The sequence below is a fragment of the Pseudophryne corroboree genome, chromosome 10, assembly GCF_028390025.1.
Source record: "Pseudophryne corroboree isolate aPseCor3 chromosome 10, aPseCor3.hap2, whole genome shotgun sequence".
Lineage (NCBI taxonomy): Eukaryota > Metazoa > Chordata > Amphibia > Anura > Myobatrachidae > Pseudophryne > Pseudophryne corroboree.
Genome location: NC_086453.1, coordinates 65561675 through 65588222, shown reverse-complemented (window position 1 = coordinate 65588222; position 26548 = coordinate 65561675). Strand labels below are relative to the sequence as shown.

General features: G+C 47.9%; 1 protein-coding gene across 1 annotated transcript in view; it reads left to right on the top strand.

Annotated features, from left to right (window-relative positions):
* Window positions 1-26548, top strand: part of LOC134966030 (urokinase plasminogen activator surface receptor-like) — a 97894-nt gene that overhangs the window by 29678 nt on the left and 41668 nt on the right. The window contains exon 2 of the mRNA XM_063942485.1: window positions 17109-17222. Coding sequence (XP_063798555.1) covers window positions 17109-17222 — 114 coding nt within the window. The remainder of the gene's footprint in view (window positions 1-17108; window positions 17223-26548) is intronic.

The window sequence follows — 26548 nt, the reverse complement described above, 5'->3', positions numbered from 1 at the left end:
ATCAAAATTGCGAACGAAAGATTCGCAATATTGCGATAAGACATCTCTGTGCAGTTTCTGAGTAACTCGAGACTTACTCGGCATCTGCGATCAGTTCAGTGCTTGTCGTTCCTGGTTTGACGTCACAAACACACCCAGCGTTTGCCCAGACACTCCTCCGTTTCTCCAGCCACTCCCGCGTTTTTCCCAGAAACGGTAGCGTTTTTTCACACACACCCATAAAACGGCCAGTTTCCGCCCAGAAACACCCACTTCCTGTCAATCACATTACGATCACCAGAACGAGGAAAAAATCGTGACTAAAATTCCTAACTGCATAGCAAATTTACTTGGCGCAGTCGCAGTGCGGACATTGCGCATGCGCACTAAGCGGAAAATCGCTGCGATGCGAAGAAATTTACCGAGCGAACAACTCGGAATGACCCCCTGTATGTGTTTGTTTTCTTTCTTTCTTTCTTTCTTTCTTTCTTTCTTTCTTTCTTTCTTTCTTTCTTTCTTTCTCTCTCTTCCTCTCTCCCTTTCTCTCTCCCTCCCATTTCTTTCCCTCCTTTGGCATCTGTCTTTTCCACTCCCAGAAAACGGGGCAGACACGTCTCTGTTTTCAGTAAACGTAGGCAATGCCGCCCTGTCCCCTGGGGGCACCGGATGTGGTCTCGCTGGAATTGTTCTGCACTTGTGCAGTCTCAGAAATTCAGAGATGAACGCAGATCTTGCTTCTGCAGCAAGATCTGCATCCATCTACTCATATACTGGGGGCCATACAGCACAGGGCGAGGCTGCTCGGCATGTGTGTTGCGCCGTCCCGTGGTGCGTTCGCAATTTAATTGCGAACACACCAATTAGAGGAACACCCCTACCCTCGCAGACCGGTTGCATGGGTAAGGAGTCCGGCGCCATCTTTTGTTTCACAGTGGCTGCGTGTGACGCAGGCGCACCCAACAATGCCTAGACACGCCTGCACTCGCTGGACCACTCCCCGAAAACACCATGTCGCTGCCCTCCCCAACGGCCACAAATGTCAATTGAGGTCGCATGGTGAAGGGTTGCACACGCACTCTATGGCCGATGCGTGTGCACGGAACCTATGAACGCGTCCGCTGTATGCGAACGCAGCAGCTGCGTCCATCTCTTCATAGCTGAAGACAATCTGTAACACTACAACACAGACTCACTGGGACAAAGAAGCGTTCACACAGAAGGAACATATCAGATTAGAGGGTTTAGTAGAAGTGACATCTAAATCTAAGTGCTGGTAAGAGACAATGGTGCCGCAGCCAGGAGGATGAAGAACATAATGGGACGTCTGTCACTGGTTGGTTAGCAATCTTAGGCATGCAGCGCCTGTATGTAATCGGTAAGCTGGGAATTAACAGAATGTGTTTTTTTTATTTTTTTATTTTATTTCCGCAAACATCCTTTCAGCATCTATTATTCCGACTCCGCCTGCCCACCTTTCTTTCTTTCTTTGTATTATATAAAAATAGCTTCTATTCAAAGTTCAACAACCACATGACGGCTTCAGGGCAAAGGGCTCATTGGGAAATTCTGAAGTACGGCCTGCTAGAAATACACTGACATACTTCTGCAACGCACCCAAATAACTGACTTATTCTTAATTATAGTATACTTTCACACTGTAGTCTATGAGGCACACTGATGGATACATTATATGCAATCTACATGTATGTATGTATATGTGTGTGTCATAGGAAAACGCAGGGGAGGTGGGGGGTCGGGGTTTCCCAGAAACCCTCCTTCTCTTGGCCAGAAGCTCAAATAATGACAATAGCAATAGCAGGGCCGGTTCTTTGCCTTGTGGCGCCCCGGGCAAAATATAGGGGCGTGGCTTCAAATGGGGGCGTGGCCACAGCGCTGAAAGAAAAAAAAAAGAAAAAAAATTATACTTACCATCCCCGTTCCTGATCCAGACCGCCTCCGCCGGCGCCGCCGCTCTTCTCCTCTCTTCGATCTATGGGAGAGACGTTATAACGTCTCTCCCATAGAACAGCATAGACACTAGAGGTCAATTATGACCCCTAGTGTCTGTGCCAGTATGTTGTGCGGTGCGCGATGACGTCATCGCGCATCGCACAGCAAAGGTCCTCTCCATGAAGGGAAACTAGACCGTAGCGTCTAGTTTCCCTTCATGGAGAGGACCTTTGCTGTGCGCGATGACGTCATCGCGCACCGCACAACTAAGGTCCTCTCAATGAAGGGAAACTAGACGCTACGCGTCTGGTTCCCTTCAAAGCGGGGGGCACAGTGGCGGATCTTGCCCTGGTGCGGCGCCCTCCAGATGGCGCCGGCGCCCTCCGGAAGGCGGCGCCCCGGGCAAAAGTACCGCTTGCCCGTGGCAAGAACCGCCACTGACCAATAGTATATAATACATTTACTAGATCTGCTGCCACATCATGCAGTGTAAGGGACAGGGCGGAGCTGCTGCACATAACCAGTGGTAGCAGCTTCTTCTACCAAGTTTGCAGTATGTGTGGTTCTCAGGTTCTGGGTCCTCAATCAGTGCACTGGACCAGAGAGTAGCTGCCAGTAAGAACAGACAGGAGCCTTACCATTAGGTGGGAGAATGAGTGTTTAGACAGTGCAGTTCTGTCTCCTACTGGTTCTATGATGTTTGTGTATTTATTTATTATGGCATGGTTAACCTTTTCCTGAGCACTTATCTTACTTATACTAATTTAATGTGTTTGATACAGCATATACTATACACTAGTATATATTGTTAATTATTATAACAGTACTTGAGTCCATACACTATCCAGTGCATAAAAAGACCAAGGGGTACATATGTATGTCCAAGGTCGGTACTAGTTTCTTCTACGGATCCCCAGACTCGTGCACTTGCTCCAATGTTCCGCAGAGCAGGAGACCGTGGATTGCGTTTGGAAACCCCCCTCTAGAAATCCTAAGTTTGCCCCTGCGTGTGTATAATATTGTCATTGCAGTGCAGTGCAGCGCAACGTCCTAATTACCTTCCCCAGAAGGCATAAATCTGTACATAGAAAAACCACAAGCAGAGGTCACACACTTGTGAAATATGTAAAAGTAGACAAACTTTACTCGAAGATCAAAAACAGATAATTGTTAGAAGTATATGACAAGCCTGTCAAGCAGGGTCACTGCAAAAGTCACCAGTAATGTTTCGCTCAGTCCCAATAAAACAAGTTGACAGACACCTGCATGCAACACCCCCCTGTCCCGGCATCTGCAGGCTCCTGCTTTTAGCCTACACCCATCAAGCTGGGACCTGTAGCACCAATGCTCACGGAGTTATATTCCACCCTTGCCACTTGCCAGCTCGGTGTGCCACAGCACCCTCAAGAATAGTGTCAGGCGGCATTACACACAGGCGGCTGCCTTTTATACCTAACTGTTGGTGCCTATGTACGTAGATGAATCTCCACCACATACAGGGCAGATGTATGACAGATAAAACTTGGAGTGGGACATAGCGGAGAGAGGTAAAATATCAACGAATCATTGTCTAACTGCCATGTTCTAAGCTTTGTTAGAAAAATGACAGAAGCTGATTGGTTGTTACTACATCTCTCTCCACTTTAGCTCTCTCCAAGCTTTGATATATCTCCCCAACAGTCTTGGGGCAGTGACGGTCAGAAGCTGCCATCTCCTGCAGACAGTATACCTGCAAGTTAGCTAGAGCAGACTGCAGTGATCCAGTTTCATACGGAGACACACCGTAACTCTTATTACCTTATAAGAGACACCGAGGGCAGATGTATCAAAACTTAGAAAGAGATGAAGTGGAGAGACATAAAGTACCAACCAATCGGCTTCTAACTGCCATTTGTCAAACACAGCCTGTAACATGGCAGTTAGCAGCTGATTGTTTGGTACTTTATCTCTCTCTGAGGCTTGATACATCTCTCCCTGAGTTTGGAGGAGCACCTCTAATAAGCTGGCACCCAGTTACTACCTTGAGCAGCCAGAAGCGACTGCCCAATTACCACACGCACCAACTGGATTTAAGGTATTGTGTACATTTACACATATATGCTCCATGTAATATTATTCATCCCAAGCAGCAGGAAACTATTTATTTTTCTTATTTTAAGAGCCACTAGAGGCGGCCGAACTTGGACGTTTTATTTTAAAGGGGCAATCATTTACTAGGCTAAACCATGTCTTGTACATGATTGCCCCTTTAAAAAAAATTTAAAGTTCGTCCGGCATCCTGCACGGCCACTGAATTCGGACTGAATTACATCTCAGCCATGGTATGGAAAGATCTAGGGTTTTATTTTAGATCAGGGGTGGGGAACCTCTGGCCTGCGGGCCATATAAGGCCCGCAAAGCCGTTTGTTCCGGCCCACTCGCTTGTGTCATTTGTTGATCTGGCACTGTGGTGGCATTTGTATACCTGGCACTGTGGTGGCATTTGTATACCTGGCACTGTGGTGGCATTTGTATACCTGGCACTGTGGTGGCATTTGTATACCTGGCACTGTGGTGGCATTTGTATACCTGGCACTGTGGTGGCATTTGTATACCTAACATTGTGGGGGCATTTGTGGATCTGGCACTGTGGGGGCAATTTGTATACCTGGCACTGTGGTGGCATTTGTATACCTAACATTGTGGGGGCATTTGTGGATCTGGTACTGTGGGGGCATTTGTATACCTGACACTGTGGGGGCATTTGTGGATCTGGCACTGTGGGGGCATTTGTGGATCTGGCACTGTGGGGGCATTTGTGGATCTGGCACTGTGGGGGCATTTGTGGATCTGGCACTGTGGGGGCAATTTGTATACCTGGCACTGTGGGGGCATTTGTGGATCTGGCACTGTGGGGGCATTTGTATACCTGACACTGTGGGGGCATTTGTGGATCTGGCACTGTGGGGGCATTTGTGGATCTGGCACTGTGGGGGCATTTGTGGATCTGGTACTGTGGGGGCATTTGTGGATCTGGCACTGTGGGGGCATTTGTATACCTGGCACTGTGGGGGCATTTGTATACCTGGCACTGTGGGGGCAATTGTGGATCTGGCACTGTGGGGGCAATTGTGGATCTGGCACTGCACTATTGGGGGCATATGTGTATCATGTCCCATTTTAATTGGCCACACCCATTTTTTGGCGCGCGCACTCAGTACCTCTAAGGGGCAGACCTACTGGGGAGCAGGGTAATTTTTAAGTTGAGAATTTTTGTATGGCCCCCGAAGGAATTTATAAATATCCAAATGGCCCTTGGTAGAAAAAGGTTCCCCACCCCTGTTTTAGATACAATGCTTATAAGTGACCGTGTTCCTGGATAGGCATGCGGTCAATTTACCTACAATCAAAATCTCGTGACAAGGCCAGATTCTGCGTGTTTGTATGCAGATTTCCTTGTGACGGCAGAGACATTCAGACAGCGATGTCTGAGTAAGCTGAGCAGTACGGCCGAGGGCTGCCACTATCGGACGCAGCACTCGGAACGCTGATGCTGCCAGGAGGAGGCGTCTCTTTCGTATAGGTGCTTCCTGCAGCATTAGCGTATTATTTTACAGTATCCATTGCCTCTATTTACGTATATATATTTTTTGATTATGTCCATGCTGATTATAGTTCAGTGGATTCTTTAGCAGCTGTTTATAATTACTGGCTCCTGCCGTTTTTATAAGTGAACGTATGTGTTATGTGCGCCACAGTTTGTGGTGTCTGTGTTACTGTTGTTGTTATTAATATTTTGTGTTTATTTTTTTACTGTCATCATATCCTATATAATAAAAGGATAATGCTGCTCCTCAATCAATGGGGGGAATTCAAGTGCTCTGTATTTATTGGAATATTATACATACCTTTCTGTGTGACCACAGTGCTGTTTTTCTCAATACGCCACATGGCGCGAGACCACCGCCACGACTGAGCCACTCCGAGATGTGTAGCATAGCATTGTTTTTCTCTGCATTTTGCATGTAAGTAACTTCACAGAAAGAGCAAAAAGCCACTCACAGTGGCCTGATTCATAGTTGTTCTCTGCTGAGCGGCTGATATTCCCCCCCCCCCCCAAAAAAAAATGGTCCTGACACGTCTGCGTTTTTTGAAGCCACTCCCCGTAACCGCCCACAAAACAGCCGCTCCCTGTCAGTCGCTTGCGAATGAATCCTCACTACAAGCATAGATTGCAATCTCAACCAATCACTGTATATACGTATTGTGGCAATCACGCATGCACAGTTTAGCAACTATCCATAAATTGTAAAAACATTGCCATAGGGTACAACAATAGATCAGGCCCAGGAATTATTTTTAGACATGTGCAAAGTCACAGATAAAGCACAACGGAACCTGGCATGAGAAAAAGCCACGTTTACACAGCATTGTAGCACTTCTTATACAGATTCAGACTCATACACACATAGATGTATACAAATGTCGCCGCGGCGGCCCAGAACATGGCGGGTAGCTGCCTGCTAGCGCAGCTAGGGAGCTACTTGGCGGGTGCGAAAGCGTCGTCGATCAGCACTGAATCACCCCATATCTACACTACCATAGGTGCAGGTAGTGCAGCTACTATGGGGCCCAGAGCTGTGAGGGGCCACCTTCCCTGTCACAGTAACATGTGTTATATACGAGGACGTAGCTAGCATAATTACAGGGAGTGCAGCTACTATGGGGCCCAGAGCTGAGAGGGGCTCACCTTCCCTGTCACAGTTCCATGTGTTATATACAAGGACGTAGCTACCATAGGTGCAGGGAGTGCAGCTGCTATGGGGCCCAGAGCTGAGAGGGCCCACCTTCCCTGTCACAGTTCCATGTGTTATATACAAGGACGTAGCTACCATAGGTGCAGGAAGTGCAGCTACTATGGGGCCCAGAGCTGAGAGGGCCCACCTTCCCTGTCACAGTTCCATGTGTTATATACAAGGACGTAGCTACCATAGGTGCAGGGAGTGCAGCTGCTATGGGGCCCAGAGCTGAGAGGGCCCACCTTCCCTGTCACAGTTACATGTGTTATGCTCACGATGCACTGGACCAAGAAAACTTGTTTTGCGTGAATGAAACCACAGTGCATGAGGACACGTCTGTATACTACCCACACTAGTACACTGGCCCTACTCCCACCAATAGTACCCAACACTGGTACACCTTACTTCTATCCTACACGCACCTATTCTATCCACACTGATACACCTATATCACCAATCAAATCTCCGTCTTCACTTCTTCCTGCTCTCTCTGTTCATCCACCAATCACCGCCTCCCTCCACACTAAGAAGTTGAGGGAGTTTTTTCCCTCAACCTCTTCGACTCTCTGTCTAAAGAGCCCTTAAGATTTACCTCTTCATATATGCCTATCACCCCTCCTCATTACTCATTATTCTACCCATCTGACCTCCCACTTATTCTCTTGCCTGGTTCTATCTTTTTGGTTACACTAGCACTATGCCTGACTCCTGTGTGCCTTTGTTCACCAGTGAACCTGCTCCCAACCAATGACTTTGAGAGCGGGTGTGTCCACCAGCTTGCTTGCTACAGGTTAACTGAGGCTGATTTCTCTCTTACTACAACCTCCCCTTCCCCCCAACTTATACTACTTGCTCTTCCAGCCACTGCGAGTCACTTTATCCTACCCGCTACCCTACTACCTCCATTTACTCCATCCAGAAATGGATGTATATATAGTAGTTGTATTAATAGTTGTCTTACAGTATGTTATCCTATGTTTTGATGTATAACTTTGTGGATACCTTGTGGTGCCATCAAGGCTGTAAAGAGGGTTGTGCAGAGTATGCCACAGCACATAGCGCTGCAGGGTAGGGGGCACTGTTGGCGGCACTTGTCAATTATCTGTTTTAATTGCTTTCACTTGCAGCTTCCCCCTTTTTGAATTCCAGCAATTCCTGACCTCTCCTGTCTCCAACCCTGACCCCTTCCGTTGCTAATACCTATACAGCATTCATGAATTTAACTTGAGAGCTCTTTGTTATGACTGGGGGTCATTCCGAGTTGTTCGCTCGGTATTTTTTTCTCGCAACAGAGCGATTAGTCGCTAATGCGCATGCGCAATGTCCGCAGTGCGACTGCGCCAAGTAAATTTGCTATGCAGTTAGGTATTTTACTCACGGCATTACGAGGTTTTTTCTTCGTTCTGGTGATCGGAGTGTGATTGACAGGAAGTGGGTGTTTCTGGGCGGAAACAGGCCGTTTTATGGGAGTGTGCGAAAAAACGCTACCGTTTCTGGGAAAAACGCGGGAGTGGCTGGAGAAACTGAGGAGTGTCTGGGCGAACGCTGGGTGTGTTTGTGACGTCAAACCAGGAACGACAAGCACTGAACTGATCGCAGATGCCGAGTAAGTCTGGAGCTACTCAGAAACTGCTAAGAGGTGTATGGTCGCAATTTAGAGAATCTTTCGTTCGCAATTTTAAGAAGCTAAGATTCACTCCCAGTAGGCGGCGGCTTAGCGTGTGTAAAGCTGCTAAAAGCAGCTTGCGTGCGAACAACTCGGAATGACCCCCACTGTTCTTTATTACATTTCAAGAGGCTGACATACCCGGGATTCAAACCCATTGCCTGTGGTGTTGCTGTCAGACACTCTACTCATTGAGCTCTCTAACCTTACATAGGAAGCTAGAGCATTCTAACTATTTGAAGCTTACCTTTCACTTTGTGAAAAGATGATCAGCATTGCAGCTGAGCAGATCTATGTGGTGTGTGGCTGCAAGAGATTGCATGAGTGGCTGCACACTACATAGATCTGCTGATTTATATTTTACAAAGGACAGTACAAGTAATATATTAGAATACTCATAGTTTTTATGCAGGATCAAATAGCTAAATGAGTAGGGTGTTTGACTGGAATGCGACAGGTCATGGGTTTGAATCCTGGGCATGGCAGTATATTGAAATGTGTTATTTAATAAAGGGTATTTTAACTAACAACAAACTCTCAAGTTAAGTTTATAAAGAGGAATTTTGTCCAAATTCATTTTCCTGCAGTGGTCTATAAATGTGTGTGTGAAATGTGAATAAATGTGTGTGTGAAAATAAGAATTTACTTACCGATAATTCTATTTCTCATAGTCCGTAGTGGATGCTGGGAACTCCGTAAGGACCATGGGGAATAGCGGCTCCGCAGGAGACTGGGCACAAATAGAAAGCTTTAGTACTACCTGGTGTGCACTGGCTCCTCCCCCTATGACCCTCCTCCAAGCCTCAGTTAGGATACTGTGCCCGGACGAGCGTACACAATAAGGAAGGATTTTGAATCCCGGGTAAGACTCATACCAGCCACACCAATCACACCGTATAACTTGTGATCTGAACCCAGTTTACAGTATGATATACAGAGGAGCCTCTAGAAAAGATGGCTCACTACAACAATAACCCGATTTAGTTAACAATAACTATGTACAAGTATTGCAGACAATCCGCACTTGGGATGGGCGCCCAGCATCCACTACGGACTATGAGAAATAGAATTATCGGTAAGTAAATTCTTATTTTCTCTGACGTCCTAGTGGATGCTGGGAACTCCGTAAGGACCATGGGGATTATACCAAAGCTCCCAAACGGGCGGGAGAGTGCGGATGACTCTGCACAGTGGCGTAAGTTCGTCCCAGTCGCCCGGAGGCATGATAAATGTTGGTGCCCCCCTACATATACACATACACACACATACCATATGTAGCTATCCGGCACTAAGGGTGAACAGTAGCAGCGTGCTCAGGTACCTTTCCCAGTAGTAATATAGATACACATACAAAGTGGACGCACACCAAGTCAGTTATTACAATAAAACAGACACCAGCATACCATTATAGTACACCTACAGTGCTCCCTCACCCGCCAGCAGGTCTCGATGGAGATGCTTTGGCGCAGTGGTGTGCCGATATAATTAGTGTTCACTGTAGGATTTTTTTTACGGCAGGGTGCTGATCACGGGGAGGGATGGGCAAACTTAGGTACATACTATAATGCTTGGTGCTCCCATACCTATGGGCCAAAACATGGACAGTGCGCGCCGAAGGCGCGCTCCAAAAATCTAGCGGCGTTGTTTCATAATAGGGGCCAAACACTTTATTACAACACGGTGGTGCACCTAATACACATTGCACCAGATAGAACCTCCTACACACTGCGACAGATAGAGCACGTTATACACATTGCACCAGGTAGAGAGCACTGAGGCACACTGCACCAGGTAGAGAGCACTGAGGCACACTGCACCAGGTAGAGAGCACTGAGGCACACTGCACCAGGTAGAGAGCACTGAGGCACACTGCACCAGGTAGAGAGCACTGAGGCACACTGCACCAGGTAGAGAGCACTGAGGCACACTGCACCAGGTAGAGAGCACTGAGGCACACTGCACCAGGTAGAGAGCACTGAGACACACTGCACCAGGTAGAGAGCACTGAGACACACTGCACCAGGTAGAGAGCACTGAGACACACTGCACCAGGTAGAGAGCACTGAGGCACACTGCACCAGGTAGAGAGCACTGAGGCACACTGCACCAGGTAGAGAGCACTGAGACACACTGCACCAGGTAGAGAGCACTGAGGCACACTGCACCAGGTAGAGAGCACTGAGGCACACTGCACCAGGTAGAGAGCACTGAGGCACACTGCACCAGGTAGAGAGCACTGAGACACACTGCACCAGGTAGAGAGCACTGAGACACACTGCACCAGGTAGAGAGCACTGAGGCACACTGCACCAGGTAGAGAGCACTGAGACACACTGCACCAGGTAGAGAGCACTGAGGCACACTGCACCAGGTAGAGAGCACTGAGGCACACTGCACCAGGTAGAGAGCACTGAGACACACTGCACCAGGTAGAGAGCACTGAGGCACACTGCACCAGGTAGAGAGCACTGAGGCACACTGCACCAGGTAGAGAGCACTGAGGCACACTGCACCAGGTAGAGAGCACTGAGATTGAAGTTTACAGCTGCAAAATACTTACAAGGTTAATTTAGCCCAGGGGGACTCTCATGTGCTTACCGGGTCCGGCGGCGCACGGCTGGGTCTGGCGGCGTGGCGGGGTACGGCAGGCAGAAAACGGCGGGTTGGTAGGGCGCACAAAAACGGGCAGGGTGGGATTCATCTGTCTAAAAAAAGGTGCAGACACCTAGCGTGAACACTAGATATATATATAAAAAAAACACAAACGCCTCATTCACTTAAACACACACACACACGTCTCTTTCACTTACACACACAAGTCTCTCTTACATACACATGCCTCCCACTTACACACACATACATGCCTCTCACTTACATACACATGTCTCTCACTTACACACACACACACACATCACTCACACACATGCCTTTTACTTGAATGCACAACTTTCATTAAAAACACACACACACCTCACTTAAAAACAAGCACACACAAAACACAGTGCTTCCCCCCAAATACACCTCTCCGCTACCCCCCACACAGTGTCTACCTTTGGCTTTCATCATCAGGCTGACGGAGCAGAGAGCTTCCCTCGGCTGGCTAGAAGAGGAGCTGTGCTCTGGAGCTCCCCCTAGCTGCAGCCAGTGCCATCTCTCCCTACAGGAGGCAGCTTCCGTGTCAGTGACTGCTCCTCCGTCCACAATAGCAGCGCAGTTCTCAGGCTGCGGGAGACAGTGGAGGAGATGCGCCCCCTTGTGGTCAGGAGCCCGGCGGCAGCCGACTCCACTGCCTCCCACAGTTCCGCCCCTGACTCTGCAGCACCGAATGAGAGAACTCCAGGTCCTCCTCAGCCAGGGTATCAAATTTGTAGAATTTAGCAAACGTGTTTGCCCCTGACCAAGTAGCTGCTCGGCAAAGTTGTAAAGCCGAGACCCCTCGGGCGGCCGCCCAAGATGAGCCCACTTTCCGTGTGGAATGGGCTTTTACAGATTTTGGCTGTGGCAGGCCTGCCACAGAATGTGCAAGCTGAATTGTACTACAAATCCAACGAGCAATAGTCTGCTTAGAAGCAGGAGCACCCAGCTTGTTGGGTGCATACAGGATAAACAGCGAGTCAGATTTTCTGACTCCAGCCGTCCTGGAAACGTATATTTTCAGGGCCCTGACTACGTCCAGCAACTTGGAGTCCTCCAAGTCCCTAGTAGCCGCAGGTACCACAATAGGCTGATTCAGGTGAAACGCTGAAACCACCTTAGGGAGAAATTGAAGACGAGTCCTCAATTCTGCCCTATCCGTATGAAAAATTAGGTAAGGGCTTTTATAGGATAAAGCCGCCAATTCTGACACGCGCCTGGCTGAAGCCAGGGCCATAGCATTACCACTTTCCATGTGAGATATTTTAAGTCCACAGTGGTGAGTGGTTCAAACCAATGTGATTTTAGGAACCCCAAAACCACATTGAGATCCCAAGGTGCCACTGGAGGCACAAAAGGAGGCTGTATATGCAGCACCCCTTTGACAAACGTCTGAACTTCAGGAACTGAAGCCAGTTCTTTTTGGAAGAAGATCGACAGGGCCGAAATTTGAACCTTAATGGACCCTAATTTTAGGCCCATAGACAGTCCTGTTTGCAGGAAATGCAGGAAACTACCCAGTTGAAATTCCTCTGTAGGGGCCTTCCTGGCCTCGCACCACGCAACATATTTACGCCAAATACGGTGATAATGCTGCACGGTTACATCCTTCCTGGCTTTGATCAGGGTAAGAATGACTTCATCCGGAATGCCTTTTTCCTTCAGGATCCGGCGTTCAACCGCCATGCCGTCAAACGCAGCCGCGGTAAGTCTTGGAACAGACAGGGTCCCTGCTGGAGCAGGTCCCTTCGTAGAGGTAGAGGCCACGGGTCCTCCGTGAGCATCTCTTGAAGTTCCGGGTACCAAGTCCTTCTTGGCCAATCCGGAGCCACGAGTATAGTCCTTACTCCTCTCCTTCTTATGATTCTCAGTACCTTGGGTATGAGAGGCAGAGGAGGGAACACATACACTGACTGGTACACCCACGGTGTTACCAGAGCGTCCACAGCTATTGCCTGAGGGTCCCGTGACCTGGCGCAATACCTGTCTAGTTTTTTGTTGAGGCGTGACGCCATCATGTCCACCTTTGGTTTTTCCCAACGGTTCACAATCATGTGGAAGACTTCTGGGTGAAGTCCCCACTCTCCCGGGTGGAGGTCGTGCCTGCTGAGGAAGTCTGCTTCCCAGTTGTCCACTCCCGGAATGAACACTGCTGACAGTGCTATCACATGATTTTCCGCCCAGCGAAGAATCCTTGCAACTTCTGCCATTGCCCTCCTGCTTCTTGTGCCGCCCTGTCTGTTTACGTGGGCGACTGCCGTGATGTTGTCTGACTGAATCAGCACCGGCTGACCTTGAAGCAGAGGTCGTGCTAGGCTTAGAGCATTGTAGATGGCCCTTAGCTCCAGGATATTTTATGTGAAGTGATGTCTCCAGGCTTGACCACAGGCCCTGGAAATTTCTTCCTTGTGTGACTGCTCCCCAGCCTCTCAGGCTGGCATCCGTGGTCACCAGGACCCAGTCCTGAATGCCGAATCTGCGGCCCTCTAGAAGATGAGCACTCTGCAACCACCACAGAAGAGACACCCTTGTCCTTGGGGACAGGGTTATCCGCTGATGCATCTGAAGATGCGATCCGGACCATTTGTCCAGCAGATCCCACTGGAATGTTTTTGCGTGGAATCTGCCGAATGGAATCGCTTCGTAGGAAGCTACCATCTTTCCCAAGACTCTTGTGCATTGATGCACTGAGACTTGCCCTGGTTTCAGGAGGTTTCTGACCAGTTCGGATAACTCCCTGGCTTTCTCCTCCGGAAGGAACACCTTTTTCTGGACTGTGTCCAGAATCATCCCTAGGAACAGAAGACGTGTTGTCGGAATCAGCTGCGATTTTGGGATATTTAGAATCCAGCCGTGCTGCCGTAGCACTACTTGAGATAGGGCTACTCCGACTACTAACTGTTCTCTGGATCTTGCTCTTATCAGGAGATCGTCCAAGTAAGGGATAATTAAAACGCCTTTTCTTCGAAGAAGAATCATCATTTCGGCCATTACCTTGGTAAAGACCCGAGGTGCCGTGGATAATCCAAACGGCAGCGTCTGAAACTGATAGTGACAGTTTTGTACCACAAACCTGAGGTACCCTTGATGAGAAGGGTAAATGGGGACATGGAGGTAGGCATCTTTGATGTCCAGAGACACCATATAGTCCCCCTCTTCCAGGTTTGCGATCACTGCCCTGAGTGACTCCATCTTGAATTTGAACCTCTGTATGTAAGTGTTCAAAGACTTCAGATTTAAAATTGGTCTCACCGAGCCGTCCGGCTTCGGTACCACAAACAGCGTGGAATAATACCCCTTCCCTTGTTGCAGGAGGGGTACCTTGATTATCACCTGCTGGGAATACAGCTTGTGAACTGCCTCCAATACTGCCTCCCTGTCGGAGGGAGACGTTGGTAAAGCAGACTTCAGGAACCGGCGAGGGGGAGACGTCTCGAACTCCAATTTGTACCCCTGAGATACTACTTGCAGGATCCAGGGGTCCACTTGCGAGTGAGCCCACTGCGCGCTGAAATTCTTGAGACGGGCCCCCACCGTGCCTGAGTCCGCTTGTAAGGCCCCAGCGTCATGCTGAGGACTTGGCAGAAGCGGGGGAGGGCTTTTGTTCCTGGGAAGTGGCTGTCTGTTGCAGTCTTTTTCCCCTTCCTCTGCCCCGGGGCAGAAAAGAGGAACCTTTTGCCCGCTTGCCCTTATGGGGACGAAAGGACTGAGCCGGATAAGACGGCGTCTTTTTATGTTGAGAGGCTACCTGGGGTAAAAATGTGGATTTCCCAGCAGTTGCCGTGGCCACCAGGTCCGATAGACCGACCCCAAATAACTCCTCCCCTTTATAAGGCAATATTTCCATATGCCGTTTAGAGTCCGCATCACCTGACCACTGTCGCGTCCATAATCCTCTTCTGGCAGAAATGGACAGCGCACTCACTCTTGAAGCCAGAGTGGAAATATCCCTCTGTGCATCTCGCATATATAGAAATGCATCTTTTAAATGCTCTATAGTCAACAATATACTGTCCCTATCCAGGGTATCTATTTTCAGTCAGGGAATCCGACCAAGCCACCCCAGCGCTGCACATCCAGGCTGAGGCGATTGCTGGTCGCAGTATAACACCAGTATGTGTGTATATACTTTTAAGGATATTCTCCAGTTTTCTGTCACCTGTTTCCTTGAGGGCGGCCGTATCAGGAGACGGTAACGCCACTTGTTTTGATAAGCGTGTGAGCGCATTATCCACTCTAGGGGGTGTTTCCCAACGCGCCCTAACCTCTGGCGGGAAAGGGTATAATGCCAATAACTTTTTAGAAATTATCAGTTTTTTATCGGGGGAAACCCACGCTTCATCACACACCTCATTTAATTCGTCTGATTCAGGAAAAACTACAGGTAGTTTTTTTTTTTTTTTCACACCCCACATAATACCCTTTTTAGTGGTACTTGCAGTATCAGAAATGTTTAACACCTCTCTCATTGCCGTGATCATGTAACGTGTGGCCCTACTGGAAGTCACGTTTGTCTCCTCACCGTCGACACTGGAGTCAGTATCCGTGTCGACGTCCGTATCCACCACCTGAGGTAACGGCCTTTTTAGAGACCCTGATGGTTTTTGAGACGCCTGGACAGGGACCAGCTGATTAGTCGGCTGTCTCATGTCATCAACCGTCTTTTGTAAGGAGCTGACACTGTCACGTAAATCCTTCCATAAAGCCATCCACTCAGGTGTCGACTCCTTAGGGGGTGACATCTCTATTATAGGCAATTGCCCCGCCTCCACATAATTTTCCTCCTCATACATGTCGACACAAACGTACCGACACACAGCACACGCACAGGGAATGCTCTGATAGAGGACAGGACCCCACTAGCCCTTTGGGGAGACAGAGGGAGAGTATGCCAGCACACACCAGAGCGCTATATATAGATATAGGGACAACCTTATATAAGTGTTTCTCCCTTATAGCTGCTGTATTGTTAATAACCCGCCAATTAGTGCCCCCCTCTCTTTTTTACCCTGTTTCTGTAGTGCAGGACTGCAGGGGAGAGTCAGGGAGACGTCCTTCCAGCGGAGCTGTGAGGGAAAATGGCGCCTGTGTGCTGAGGAGAAAGGCCGCCGAGAAGGGGGCGGAGCCTTTCTCCCGCTTTTTGTGAAAATCTGGCAGGGGTTAAAATTCATTCATATAGCCCAGGAGCTATATGTGATGTATTTTTAGCCAGCCAAGGTGTTTCTATTGCTGCTCCGGGCGCCCCCCCCTAGCGCCCTGCACCCTCAGTGACCGGAGTGTGAAGTGTGCTGAGAAGCAATGGCGCACAGCTGCAGTGCTGTGCGCTACCTTGTGGAAGACAGGATGTCTTCTGCCGCCGATTTGCCGGACTCTTCTTGCTTCTGGCTCTGTAAGGGGGCCGGCGGCGCGGCTCTGGGACCGAGCTCCAAGGCTGGGCCTGTGAGCGGTCCCTCTGGAGCTAATGGTGTCCAGTAGCCAAGAAGCCCAATCCACTCTGCACGCAGGTGAGTTCGCTTCTTCTCCCCTTAGTCCCTCGATGCAGTGAGCCTGTTGCCAGCAGGTCTCACTGAAAATAAAAAACCTAAACTAAAACTTTCACTAAGAAGCTCAGGAGAGCCCCTAGTGTGCACCCTTCTCGTTCGGGCACAAAAATCTAACTGAGGCTTGGAGGAGGGTCATAGGGGGAGGAGCCAGTGCACACCAGGTAGTACTAAAGCTTTCTATTTGTGCCCAGTCTCCTGCGGAGCCGCTATTCCCCATGGTCCTTACGGAGTTCCCAGCATCCACTAGGACGTCAGAGAAATGTGAATAATATATATAATAAAATATGGGAAGGGTCATCATAGCATGGGCATTTGCTGGGAGCAATTTTGTCATGCCCCTTGCCCACAAGGCATGCACCCTGTGTCTCTATGGGAAAAATGGGTGGTGGATGAGAGGATGGACCCCAATTCTCTTTCTGGCACAGGCACCAAAAAGTATAGTTATGGTTCTGGGCGCCATATAAATAACATTTAACATTAATAACAGTACCGCCTTTTTATAACAATCCTTGTCTATCCTCCTCTATAACTTGCACATTCTCTATTTCTCTCTTGCAGTGCTCAGTCTGAAATGTGCCCAGTGTATCGGCAGTAGCTCACATTGCGGTTTGGTTGCAAGGACGTGTCCATCTTACGAGACCACATGCCTCTCCCTGGCCTTCAGTACATCAGGTGAGCTAATGATAGAGAAATTAGGCCCAAATAACAACCTCTTTTCTTAAGGGCCCTACACACCTAGCGACCCGCCGCCGAGCTACCCGACGGCCGATACGGCAGATGAGCGACCCGGCGGCGGGGGGAGTGAAGTTTCTTCACTACCCCTATCACTCTGCTCCATAGCACTGCATGCTAATATGGACGAGATTGTCTATATTCGCCTGCATGTTTAAACGAGCCGTCACCAGCGATGAACGAGTTTAGGGCCATCGTTCATCGCTGGTGCCTACACACTGAAAGAACGGTAGAATGAACTGTATGAGATTGTTCATATCTTTCACTGATATCGACCAGTGTGTAGGGCCCATAAGTCTTCACATACTGTAAGAAGTATACTATCAGGCAAACTATGAGGATGTATAAGATAGAGATGAGCGGGTTCGGTTTCTCTGAATCCGAACCCGCCAGAACTTCATGTTTTTTTTCACGGGTCCGAGCGACTCGGATCTTCCCGCCTTGCTCGGTTAACCCGAGCGCGCCCGAACGTCATCATGACGCTGTCGGATTCTCGCGAGGCTCGGATTCTATCGCGAGACTCGGATTCTATATAAGGAGCCGCGCGTCGCCGCCATTTTTCACACGTGCATTGAGATTGATAGGGAGAGGACGTGGCTGGCGTCCTCTCCGTTTAGAATAGATTAGAGAGACACTTGATTTACTAATTTTGGGGAGCATTAGGAGTACTCAGTACAGTGCAGAGTTTTGCTGATAGTGACCACCAGTTTTATTTATAATCCGTTCTCTGCCTGAAAAAAGCGATACACAGCACACAGTGACTCAGTCACATACCATATCTGTGTGCACTGCTCAGGCTCAGGCCAGTGTGCTGCATCATCTATTATCTATATATAATATTATATATATCTGTCTGACTGCTCAGCTCACACAGCTTATAATTGTGGGGGAGACTGGGGAGCACTACTGCAGTGCCAGTTATAGGTTATAGCAGGAGCCAGGAGTACATAATATATTATATAGTGAGTGACCACCAGACACACAGTGCAGTTTATTTAATATATCCGTTCTCTGCCTGAAAAAAGCGATACACACAGTGACTCAGTCAGTCACATACCATATCTGTGTGCACTGCTCAGGCTCAGGCCAGTGTGCTGCATCATCTATATATATTATATATCTGTCTGACTGCTCAGCTCACACAGCTTATAATTGTGGGGGAGACTGGGGAGCACTACTGCAGTGCCAGTTATAGGTTATAGCAGGAGCCAGGAGTACATAATATTATATTAAAATTAAACAGTGCACACTTTTGCTGCAGGAGTGCCACTGCCAGTGTGACTAGTGACCAGTGACCTGACCACCAGTATATATAATATTAGTAGTATACTATCTCTTTATCAACCAGTCTATATTAGCAGCAGACACAGTACAGTGCGGTAGTTCACGGCTGTGGCTACCTCTGTGTCGGCACTCGGCAGCCCGTCCATAATTGTATATACCACCTAACCGTGGTTTTTTTTTCTTTCTTTATACATACATACTAGTTACGAGTATACTATCTCTTTATCAACCAGTCTATATTAGCAGCAGACACAGTACAGTGCGGTAGTTCACGGCTGTGGCTACCTCTGTGTCGGCACTCGGCAGCCCGTCCATAATTGTATATACCACCTAACCGTGGTTTTTTTTTTTCTTTCTTTATACATACATACTAGTTACGAGTATACTATCTCTTTATCAACCAGTCTATATATTAGCAGCAGACACAGTACAGTGCGGTAGTTCACGGCTGTGGCTACCTCTGTGTCGGCACTCGGCAGCCCGTCCATAATTGTATATACCACCTAACCGTGGTTTTTTTTTCTTTCTTTATACATACATACTAGTTACGAGTATACTATCTCTTTATCAACCAGTCTATATTAGCAGCAGACACAGTACAGTGCGGTAGTTCACGGCTGTGGCTACCTCTGTGTCGGCACTCGGCAGCCCGTCCATAATTGTATACTAGTATCCAATCCATCCATCTCCATTGTTTACCTGAGGTGCCTTTTAGTTGTGCCTATTAAAATATGGAGAACAAAAATGTTGAGGTTCCAAAATTAGGGAAAGATCAAGATCCACTTCCACCTCGTGCTGAAGCTGCTGCCACTAGTCATGGCCGAGACGATGAAATGCCAGCAACGTCGTCTGCCAAGGCCGATGCCCAATGTCATAGTACAGAGCATGTCAAATCCAAAACACCAAATATCAGTAAAAAAAGGACTCCAAAACCTAAAATAAAATTGTCGGAGGAGAAGCGTAAACTTGCCAATATGCCATTTACCACACGGAGTGGCAAGGAACGGCTGAGGCCCTGGCCTATGTTCATGGCTAGTGGTTCAGCTTCACATGAGGATGGAAGCACTCAGCCTCTCGCTAGAAAAATGAAAAGACTCAAGCTGGCAAAAGCAGCACAGCAAAGAACTGTGCATTCTTCGAAATCCCAAATCCACAAGGAGAGTCCAATTGTGTCGGTTGCGATGCCTGACCTTCCCAACACTGGACGTGAAGAGCATGCGCCTTCCACCATTTGCACGCCCCCTGCAAGTGCTGGAAGGAGCACCCGCAGTCCAGTTCCTGATAGTCAGATTGAAGATGTCAGTGTTGAAGTACACCAGGATGAGGAGGATATGGGTGTTGCTGGCGCTGGGGAGGAAATTGACCAGGAGGATTCTGATGGTGAGGTGGTTTGTTTAAGTCAGGCACCCGGGGAGACACCTGTTGTCCGTGGGAGGAATATGGCCGTTGACATGCCAGGTGAAAATACCAAAAAAATCTGCTCTTCGGTGTGGAGGTATTTTACCAGAAATGCGGACAACAGGTGTCAAGCCGTGTGTTCCCTTTGTCAAGCTGTAATAAGTAGGGGTAAGGACGTTAACCACCTCGGAACATCCTCCCTTATACGTCACCTGCAGCGCATTCATAATAAGTCAGTGACAAGTTCAAAAACTTTGGGTGACAGCGGAAGCAGTCCACTGACCAGTAAATCCCTTCCTCTTGTAACCAAGCTCACGCAAACCACCCCACCAACTCCCTCAGTGTCAATTTCCTCCTTCCCCAGGAATGCCAATAGTCCTGCAGGCCATGTCACTGGCAATTCTGACGAGTCCTCTCCTGCCTGGGATTCCTCCGATGCATCCTTGCGTGTAACGCCTACTGCTGCTGGCGCTGCTGTTGTTGCCGCTGGGAGTCGATGGTCATCCCAGAGGGGAAGTCGTAAGCCCACTTGTACTACTTCCAGTAAGCAATTGACTGTTCAACAGTCCTTTGCGAGGAAGATGAAATATCACAGCAGTCATCCTACTGCAAAGCGGATAACTGAGTCCTTGACAACTATGTTGGTGTTAGACGTGCGTCCGGTATCCGCCGTTAGTTCACAGGGAACTAGACAATTTATTGAGGCAGTGTGCCCCCGTTACCAAATACCATCTAGGTTCCACTTCTCTAGGCAGGCGATACCGAGAATGTACACGGACGTCAGAAAAAGACTCGCCAGTGTCCTAAAAAATGCAGTTGTACCCAATGTCCACTTAACCACGGACATGTGGACAAGTGGAGCAGGGCAGGGTCAGGACTATATGACTGTGACAGCCCACTGGGTAGATGTATGGACTCCCGCCGCAAGAACAGCAGCGGCGGCACCAGTAGCAGCATCTCGCAAACGCCAACTCTTTCCTAGGCAGGCTACGCTTTGTATCACCGCTTTCCAGAATACGCACACAGCTGAAAACCTCTTACGGCAACTGAGGAAGATCATCGCGGAATGGCTTACCCCAATTGGACTCTCCTGTGGATTTGTGGCATCGGACAACGCCAGCAATATTGTGTGTGCATTAAATATGGGCAAATTCCAGCACGTCCCATGTTTTGCACATACCTTGAATTTGGTGGTGCAGAATTTTTTAAAAAACGACAGGGGCGTGCAAGAGATGCTGTCGGTGGCCAGAAAAATTGCGGGACACTTTCGGCGTACAGGCACCACGTACAGAAGACTGGAGCACCACCAAAAACTACTGAACCTGCCCTGCCATCATCTGAAGCAAGAAGTGGTAACGAGGTGGAATTCAACCCTCTATATGCTTCAGAGGTTGGAGGAGCAGCAAAAGGCCATTCAAGCCTATACAATTGAGCACGATATAGTAGGTGGAATGCACCTGTCTCAAGTGCAGTGGAGAATGATTTCAACGTTGTGCAAGGTTCTGATGCCCTTTGAACTTGCCACACGTGAAGTCAGTTCAGACACTGCCAGCCTGAGTCAGGTCATTCCCCTCATCAGGCTTTTGCAGAAGAAGCTGGAGGCATTGAAGAAGGAGCTAAAAGGGAGCGATTCCGCTAGGCATGTGGGACTTGTGGATGCAGCCCTTAATTCGCTTAACAAGGATTCACGGGTGGTCAATCTGTTGAAATCAGAGCACTACATTTTGGCCACCGTGCTCGATCCTAGATTTAAAGCCTACCTTGGATCTCTCTTTCCGGCAGACACAGGTCTGCTGGGGTTGAAAGACCTGCTGGTGACAAAATTGTCAAGTCAAGCGGAACGCGACCGGTCAACATCTCCTCCTTCACATTCTCCCGCAACTGGGGGTGCGAGGAAAAGGCTCAGAATTCCGAGCCCACCCGCTGGCGGTGATGCAGGGCAGTCTGGAGCGACTGCTGATGCTGACATCTGGTCCGGACTGAAGGACCTGACAACGATTACGGACATGTCGTCTACTGTCACTGCATATGATTCTCTCAACATTGATAGAATGGTGGAGGATTATATGAGTGACCGCATCCAAGTAGGCACGTCACACAGTCCGTACTTATACTGGCAGGAAAAAGAGGCAATTTGGAGGCCCTTGCACAAACTGGCTTTATTCTACCTAAGTTGCCCTCCCACAAGTGTGTACTCCGAAAGAGTGTTTAGTGCCGCCGCTCACCTTGTCTGCAATCGGCGTACGAGGTTACATCCAGAAAATGTGGAGAAGATGATGTTCATTAAAATGAATTATAATCAATTCCTCCGCGGAGACATTGACCAGCAGCAATTGCCTCCACAAAGTACACAGGGAGCTGAGATGGTGGATTCCAGTGGGGACGAATTGATAATCTGTGAGGAGGGGGATGTACACGGTGATATATCGGAGGGTGAAGATGAGGTGGACATCTTGCCTCTGTAGAGCCAGTTTGTGCAAGGAGAGATTAATTGCTTCTTTTTTGGGGGGGGTCCAAACCAACCCGTCATATCAGTCACAGTCGTGTGGCAGACCCTGTCACTGAAATGATGGGTTGGTTAAAGTGTGCATGTCCTGTTTTGTTTATACAACATAAGGGTGGGTGGGAGGGCCCAAGGACAATTCCATCTTGCACCTCTTTTTTCTTTTCTTTTTCTTTGCATCATGTGCTGATTGGGGAGGGTTTTTTGGAAGGGACATCCTGCGTGACACTGCAGTGCCACTCCTAGATGGGCCCGGTGTTTGTGTCGGCCACTAGGGTCGCTAATCTTACTCACACAGTCAGCTACCTCATTGCGCCTCTTTTTTTCTTTGCGTCATGTGCTGTTTGGGGAGGGTTTTTTGGAAGGGACATCCTGCGTGACACTGCAGTGCCACTCCTAGATGGGCCCGGTGTTTGTGTCGGCCACTAGGGTCGCTAATCTTACTCACACAGCTACCTCATTGCGCCTCTTTTTTTCTTTGCGTCATGTGCTGTTTGGGGAGGGTTTTTTGGAAGGGACATCCTGCGTGACACTGCAGTGCCACTCCTAGATGGGCCCGGTGTTTGTGTCGGCCATTAGGGTCGCTAATCTTACTCACACAGCTACCTCATTGCGCCTCTTTTTTTCTTTGCGTCATGTGCTGTTTGGGGAGGGTTTTTTGGAAGGGACATCCTGCGTGACACTGCAGTGCCACTCCTAGATGGGCCCGGTGTTTGTGTCGGCCACTAGGGTCGCTTATCTTACTCACACAGCGACCTCGGTGCAAATTTTAGGACTAAAAATAATATTGTGAGGTGTGAGGTATTCAGAATAGACTGAAAATGAGTGGAAATTATGGTTTTTGAGGTTAATAATACTTTGGGATCAAAATGACCCCCAAATTCTATGATTTAAGCTGTTTTTTAGTGTTTTTTGAAAAAAACACCTGAATCCAAAACACACCCGAATCCGACAAAAAAAATTCGGTGAGGTTTTGCCAAAACGCGTTCGAACCCAAAACACGGCCGCGGAACCGAACCCAAAACCAAAACACAAAACCCGAAAAATTTCAGGCGCTCATCTCTAGTATAAGAACAATTTACTGAAGTACTGTAATGGTGCTTGAATCACTGGAATATGAAGTGGGGAGGGGCCAAGGTGATAATCATGTCACCCTTTTCTTCAGCAAGTGGGCGGGAATTGGTAGTACCCAGAATAATCTGGGATAGTAGGTAGATAATACCCATGCAATAATTTATCAAATGTGCACAAGTTTGTCTTATTACTATTCTGTGCTGTTGCCAATGTTTAAAAGCTCAGATGGGCTACATATCAGTTTAGCGCTTCTGCAGTCATCGCCCTGCGCATTGTCATGCAGGATTTGGCGGAGCTAAAATGTTCTGTATTGTGTTAACATTCTCTTGTTCTTAGGTACTCTACCCCGGCCTATCTCCTCTGCTTAACATCCGTGTGCACCCAATTTTCTAGAATGAATGCCGCTATAAAAAAAAATGGCCCAAAATTGCCGATATTAAATTGTTAGAGGGGGAAAGTGTTTTTCTTTTACAGTAGTGGTGATAAAGTCAAATGTTTTGCAGTTAATAAAAAATTGGTTCTTATCTTGGGAAAAATATGAATAGAGTTCTAGTGGAACATCTGACCAACTCCAATCACTCGATGGACCTTTTTAGGACATCACAGATGCAGAATGTATTCCTGGTATACACCGGCTGGAAAAGTAGTGTCATAATAATTGTATTTACAAAACCTCTCTTAATTAGGAATTGACATAGCTGTACTTTAGGCAGGACTTAAGCATACTGGGTGATGACACCCAGGGGTGCCACGGGGCACTTGCAGGGGTGCCCTAGGTTGGTGGTCCAGGACCGCTTCATATTATTCATGGTCAATGTAATAGGCAAAACCAGTGCTTGTGGCTTCCAATTTTAAAACGTGCACAAACAGAAGCGAATCCCTGACCCTAATGACATACAGGTGAAACTCCAGAAAATTAGAATATCGTGCAAAAGTTCATTTATTTCAGTAATTCAACTTAAAAGGTGGAACTAATATACAGGTTGAGTATCCCTTATCCAAAATGCTTGGGACCAGAGGTATTTTGGATATCGGATTTTTCCGTATTTTGGAATAATTAGATACCATAATGAGATATCATGGTGATGGGACCCAAGTGTAAGCACAGAATGCATTTATGTTACATATACTCCTTATCCACACAGCTTGAAAGTAATTTTAGCCAATATTTTTTATAACTTTGTGCATTAAACAAAGTGTCTACATTCACACAATTCATTTATGTTTCATATACACCTTATATACACAGCCTGAAGGTCATTTAATACAATATTATTAATAACTTTGTGTATTAAACAAAGTTTGTGTACATTGAGCCATCAAAAAACAAAAGGTTTCACTATCTCACTCTCACTCAAAAAAGTCCGTATTTCGGATTATTCCGTATTTCGGAATATTTGGATATGGGATACTCAACCTGTATTATATAGACTCAGTACATGCAAAGTGAGATATTTCAGGCCTTTATTTGTTAGAATTTTGATGATTATGACTTACATCTTAAGAAAACTCCAAATCCCAAATCTCAGAAAATTTGAATATTACATAAAAATTTAAAATCAATAAAAAAAGGATTTTAAATACAGAAAAGTTGGCCCTCTGAAAAGTATAATCATGCATATGTACTCAGTGCTTGGTTTGGGCCCCTTTTGCATGAATTACTGCCTCAATGCGGCGTGGCATGGATTCTATCAGCCTGTGGCACTGCTGAGGTGTTATGGAAGACCCGGATGCTTCAATAGCAGCCTTCAGCTCTTCTGCTTTGTTCGGTCTCATGTCTCTATCTCACTAAGAAATTATTGGCCTAGGGGTGCTGTGAAACTGGTTATAATGCAATAATTTTCATTTTGATTTCACGTCACATACTAAATTAAAAAGTCCCAGAGAAAAAGAACAGACAGTGGGAATTGAAATTCATATACAGAAAAAGAGAAGTTGTACTATGCCCAGTGGCGCCGAGGCGAGGGGGAGAGGGTCCAAATTACCTGGGCCAGGTCTGACGGAGGGGCCCAGTGGGCTTCCCCCCCCCCCCCCCCACCCCCCACCTTACCTAGAAGCAGAAGCTGCAGCTTTTCTTCTCAGCCCAGCACACGCTGCTGTATGCTGGGCTGCAGTGTGGCCAGGGAAGCGCTTAAAATAAAATAAAAATCCGTAATTTTTTTCTATGGGTGCATGGCCACACCTCCTCTGATTAGGCCATGCCCCTGAAAAGTACCTGGGCCCAGCCAGTCTCTCCACTGCTCTGACTATGTCCTTGCTCAGCAATAATTGTTTCTGAATATTGGCAGAGACTAAGGGTAGGATGTAATGAAATACAAGATCGGTGGCTGTGCGGGATGCCGGCCCGACTCAGATGTTTTCTTAAAGGGGCAATCATGTACAAGCATACTTGCCTACTCTCCCGGAATGGCCGGGAGGCTCCCGAAAATCGTGTGACCCTCCCGGCCCCACGGAAGAGCAGACAAGTCTCCCGGTTTTTAAGTTACCCCCTGCCCGGCCGCCCACTTTGAGAGTTAAGTGGGTGGTCCAGACAGTAGATGACGCGATTCAACAAGAATTGCGTCATCATAGTCAAGCCCCCTGCTGTAAAATGCCGGTTATAGCGGCATTACAGAGCGGGGGGCGTGGTTTAACGGTGTAACTCTGCAACCCCGCCCTCATTCCGCCTCTGCCCCTCCTCCGCCACGCCCCGTTCCGCCTCCTCCCCGCCTCCTCCTCTCGTCATTTCCCAGCCCCTCCATTGAGCCGTCCTGGCAGCTCTCTCCCGGAGAGAGCTGCCAGAAAGTAGGTAAGTATGTGTACAAGGCATGGTTTAACCTTATACTGTACATGATTGCCCCTTTAAAAAAAAGTTAGCGAACTCGGACTTCATTACTTCCTGGCCTAATTATCTATATGCAATGATGTCCCTGGAAATTAGGGACCATGGGAAACTACACGACTGTATAAAATAATTTACATTACAGTTAGAAAGGATCTAGTGAAACTTTCAGTTGAAGAAAAATAC